The following is a 5,022-nucleotide window of genomic DNA, read 5'->3' as shown; positions in this document are numbered from 1 at the left end:
TCCCACAGTAGATGGTCAAAGTAGCTACAGAGATCATTTCTGAAGTCTGATCAGGTTCGGCAGATAGCAATCAAAACATGTAAAAGCAAACAAAGATAAATTGACATTCTGTCTGACAAAACAAACAATAACAAACTACACAAAACATTACTTTGTATTTCTTTACTCACCAAACCTGGAATGTCCAAGAAACGAGGAAAAACAGATAGGATGTCGGCTGAGTTCTCAGGATCGTGCAGCAACTTCTGACGATGGGCCATGGTTAGCCTCATTTTCTCCTTCACTACAACTTCATCCGTGGAATGCTTCATCAGGGCAATTGCTTCTTGACACTGCTGTCCGTCCCACTGGATGTCTTCTTTCAATGGATCCCTGTGTGAAGTTGGCCCACCTAAAGGTTTGGGACAACATGCCAGTTTAATACTCAAAAGAAAACCTAGACCAAATAAACTAGTGGTCATGTTCCAAATTAATCACTGGCCTGTTTGAAGTTGTCGTGACCGTTTCATTCGCCCCTCGGACACCTCTTTCTGCAGAGTTTTGATTCTCCAAGCCAAATACCCACTTCCATCTTCAGCATTTTAAAATGTTCCTTTGAAAATAAGGGGAAAAACATGTAAATACAAATATACTTTTCCCAGTCCCATAAATACGGGACTGATTTGAAACCATTTCACCAGAAAAGCAGCAGTAACTTACATAGCCAAGCTTGCTCAGGGGGTCAGCCAAGTAAGGAAAAAGGCAGATGATTCCTTTGGCGTATTCCTCCTTCAATCTCCTAGGGGGGCTTGTGCTATACACACAAATCAAATTACCATCCTGTCCAAAATACAACTAAGATTAATTTAATATCAGTCTTGTGAGTTTATGAAAAAAACTTACCCATGCTCATTTGTCAGATGTGCAACTAGTATCTTCACTAGGTCACGTCTTCTGACATCTGACAATGTTTTTGTGTGAGCATACTCATGTGTGATCTTATCACCTCCAGGGCTACTCTTGAGGATGTCCTCAATCATCTTGGGAGAGGTGATTGACAATTGACGTACACAGAGAACACACAGAGTACACAGATTAACAAGAGCATATATATGGTTGCAACAAAGTTACAAAAAGGACATAAACAATCTATTGATCTTACTCGACCCAGACGACGATCCTCTGCATCTCTTTTTTCTGAGGGATTTCTGATCACTATTGCTGTATCATCAGATCCTGATGAAGCCTCACCATCGCCAATCGTACTAGAACTGAAGGAATCTACAAAATAATGTTTCATGGGACACAAAATGTTTACAGCATGAGCTGCACAACTCAGAAAAGGTTAAATGTGAACGATATGTCATTGCGGAGATGATTAAAAGACTCATATCTAGAAGTTAAAACGCAAAAGTTATTTTACCATCAACGCTTGCTGTTGGGATCACAATTTCTAAAACCCCAATATCCTGTTGTTTTAGAATGTATTCGAATGCCTCATCATCGATTTCGGTCCTGGTTTCATCATAGACTTTAATATCCAGGGTGGGTAGATCAAACTTCTTGGCAACTTTAAAAGACATTTAAGTCATATTAACACTGACCATGATATAGCCTACATAAGTAGTAGCAACACACAAACAAATGCATTGGTAACAATATTTTATAATAAAGGCTGCATATGCAATGTTTTCTCTTACCACTTTCCAAAAATACTTCGAATTGAAAAGGTGATGTTAGGAAGAAGTACTTCTTTCTGTCCTTATATTTCACCCTAACAGTTGCCTCCATCCTAAAGGAACAGGAAAAAATAGTGGTTAGTTAGTTGGTTTGATTACTTGTCTTGAACTAATTAATATGAAAAACATATCAACAGTAACAGAGATTTGAGAAACTGCAGTCAGAAGAACGCAGGGATGTGAACGTTTACAAAAATGTCTAACCGTGTTGACAGATTTTTTTTTTTGTAAATGGTTAACCGTGACTTCATTGTCCTCGTGTGTGTGAGTGAGTGTGCGCCGATACACACACTCACTCACAAACACTCACTCACACACACTCGCCGAGGGACAGACAGATTCGGCACACTAGCTTTTATCCTCCCCAATTAGTTTATTAGTGATGTAAAATCAATAAATGCGTGTCTCCAGAACATAATTAAAAACTTTGAAAAAAAGTTTTTTTTTAATTTGAAGATTTTTGTTTAAAAACTGTTTTCGTTTATTGTTTTTTCCTAAACGGTTATGATTTTAACGGTTACACGTGTACACGTCGACTAATGTGTGCATTAAACAAAAAAAAAAGTGTAACATATATTTATAAATGTTCCCAATTTAAAGAACAAAAAACGTGAATTGGTCAAATGACTGGCAAGCTAACGTGATACCTTAGCAGCATCTACTGTAGCAGCTGCATATAGCAATGACTAGCGTAACTTACATAATATGTTTAAATCGCGCAGCTTTGTTGAGCTTGAATTTGGGATACTACCCATTTTAACTCATCCTCCCTCTGCTTTAATAACCTGTGAAATTCCACTTTTAGAAAAAGTGTGACACGACTCGGCACGTCTTGAGACTGGCACGGTAATGTTAAGCCACACATTTAAAAAAATAACACAAACCAAACATTACATGCCAAGCTTCTCACGTAAAACGAGTCTCCCCACAGTGAACCAATGTGTACTGGACACAAACCAACAAAAGACGATGTTCCATCTAGTCTACTTACCAAGTTTCCTAAAAGCACAAACGTGAATTGCACTGCATCGGTGTGGCGCACAACCTCTGTTGACTCTTCCAGAGTTAAGTCCATGTGGTGCTAAATCATGCTAACGAACCAGTCAATGATACACTATGGTAAACAAAATTCTCCGCAGTCGACTAATGTGTGCATTAAACAAAAAAAAAAGTGTAACATATACTTATAAATGTTCCCAATTTAAAGAACAAAAAACGTGAATTGGTCAAATGACTGGATATATATATATATATAGCTGCATATAGCAATGACTAGCGTAACTTACATAATATGTTTAAATCGCGCGGCTTTGTTGAGCTTGAATTTGGGATACTACCCATTTTAACTCATCCTCCCTCTGCTTTAATAACCTGTGAAATTCCACTTTTAGAAAAGGTGTGACACGACTCAGCACGTCTTGAGACTGGCATGGTAATGTTAAGCCACACATTTGAAAATAACACAAACCAAACATTACATGCATCCTGTACGATGAGAACAAAACAAAACTTATGCGGTAAAAAAAACAGTTGATGTATTACTTACGTTGTTATTTTCCTAGCAGACTTTTCTCCAGATCGGTTGAATGACCATCGGCGTAATGGCGGACAAAACGAAACTTAACTGCGTTGCCCTCTGGGAGGAGTCAAAATTATGACTCCGTTATTCAGATCTAACTCTGCGTGTCTCTCAACCCTTGTTTTGATCTTTCACCTCAAATCAGAGCAAAAAATACTATTTGAGTAAAATAATTTTAACTACGGAAATTTTACTCTTGTAATTTTACTGTGTAGTCAGTGGGAGATATGTGCCGCTCGGCGGAGGGTACTTAAGGACCGCACGCGCACCAGGGAAATGCGGCCGAGTCGGAAAGACGCGGTAGGTGGAGATACCCGGACCCCCGCTAACGCCATTACGCCTCCCCCCAGGACTAAGCAGCCGAAGACGCCTGGGACCGAGACCCCGCCCCCCGCAGCAGGACCAGACCCGGAGTGGTGTCCCTTTTTCCCATACCAGGAAGAACTTGACCGCCGACGATTGGGGTTGCCACAGCACCAACAAATGATTTGGTCGCTCGAGTTGTCGCCTGAGATTGAGAGAGGCTTCCTCTTGTGGCCGCCGATTCATTCTAAACCCTGGCCAGTCTCTACGTGCTGTGGAAGTTCCAGAGACGTAATATCATCTGTTCTATAAAATATTCTAATCTAGAACACTCCGGGAGCTCCCGCAGGAGTCCAGGGGCCGGTTGCACCAACTGGGCGTAACCCTGGTCGTAACTACGCCTGGTTGTAACTTGGCGTTCTAAGTCCAACCTAACCGTTACGCCGGTTGCACCAACTGGGCTTAGCGTTCTTTTCACTAAGACCAGGCGTAAATCCTACGCCTGGTCAGGGGCAGGCGTAGAGTTAAATTCCAGGATGTTTCTATAGCAATTACATCCAATCCAATGCAGCTTTACCACCATCCTTGCAACGCTTCGCTAAACTGCATTTCAAAGCACAGCCGCCGATATGATCAGTGTTCACAGATCGACTGCCTGTCGGGAAGATATCGCTGGTCGATTAGTCCGTTCTCAACTTATAATCAGTTGTGAATGTTGTTTTAACTATGTTTATATGTTTTATATAGGCCGACACATTAAACAAATCTCTCCTACAGAACCATTCCCGTCTAAATGCCTGCTCGTCGTAAACCAGACATTACAAATACATATTTTAATTATATTCGTTTGCAGTGTTTTATTGTTAGGCATTAACACAATTGATGAATGACAATGAGTGAACGAATGAATTATTTATTTCGGTGTCCAAAAGCATGTCAAGTAAAATAGTAAACAGCTGTTGTCACGAGGTATCCTAGCAACGCGGTGATATGCGCATACCATGGAACATTCACATGGCCGCGCATGGCTAAGACCGGGCGTAGTTAAGACCAGGCGTAAGTCCCGTTGGTGCAACCGGCGTTGCACCAACGGCAACCGGCGTTGCACCAATTCTAACGCCAGGTCGTAACTAAGACCTACTTAGCAGTTACGACCAGGCTTAGTTACGCCCAGTTGGTGCAACCGGCCCCAGGGGCTCTAAATCTAAACAATATAAGCTTATATAATAGATAGACATCTTTGTGATATAATATTGTAGTGTCACAGGGTTTGGGAGATGGGGGTTGTTCTCAGCGGGGGGAGCTCTCGTGGGTTTTCGGCTTCGCAGAAATTGTTGTGGTTACCAGCGTTGTCGTGGTTACCGTTCTTGCGTGTGTTCCAACGGTTTATTAGCGGTGGAATTTAATAAATCGCTGTCTAAG

General features: G+C 41.3%; 1 protein-coding gene across 1 annotated transcript; it reads right to left on the bottom strand.

The window, feature by feature from the left end:
* Positions 1–581: 581 nt before the first annotated feature.
* LOC115561603 (uncharacterized) lies at positions 582–2,020 on the bottom strand. Its single transcript, XM_030381748.1, has 6 exons — positions 1,680–2,020; positions 1,403–1,549; positions 1,142–1,260; positions 883–1,019; positions 678–793; positions 582–592 (listed from the first exon to the last, which is right to left on the bottom strand). The coding sequence occupies exons 1-6, from the start codon at positions 1,768–1,770 to the stop codon at positions 582–584; spliced, it is 621 nt and encodes a 206-aa protein (XP_030237608.1). The 5' UTR covers positions 1,771–2,020.
* Positions 2,021–5,022: the final 3,002 nt, after the last annotated feature.

The sequence above is a fragment of the Gadus morhua genome, chromosome 16, assembly GCF_902167405.1.
Source record: "Gadus morhua chromosome 16, gadMor3.0, whole genome shotgun sequence".
NCBI classification, from domain to species: Eukaryota; Metazoa; Chordata; class Actinopteri; order Gadiformes; family Gadidae; genus Gadus; species Gadus morhua.
Note: the sequence above shows the minus strand (reverse complement) of the source record. Positions and strands in the feature narration are given on the sequence as shown.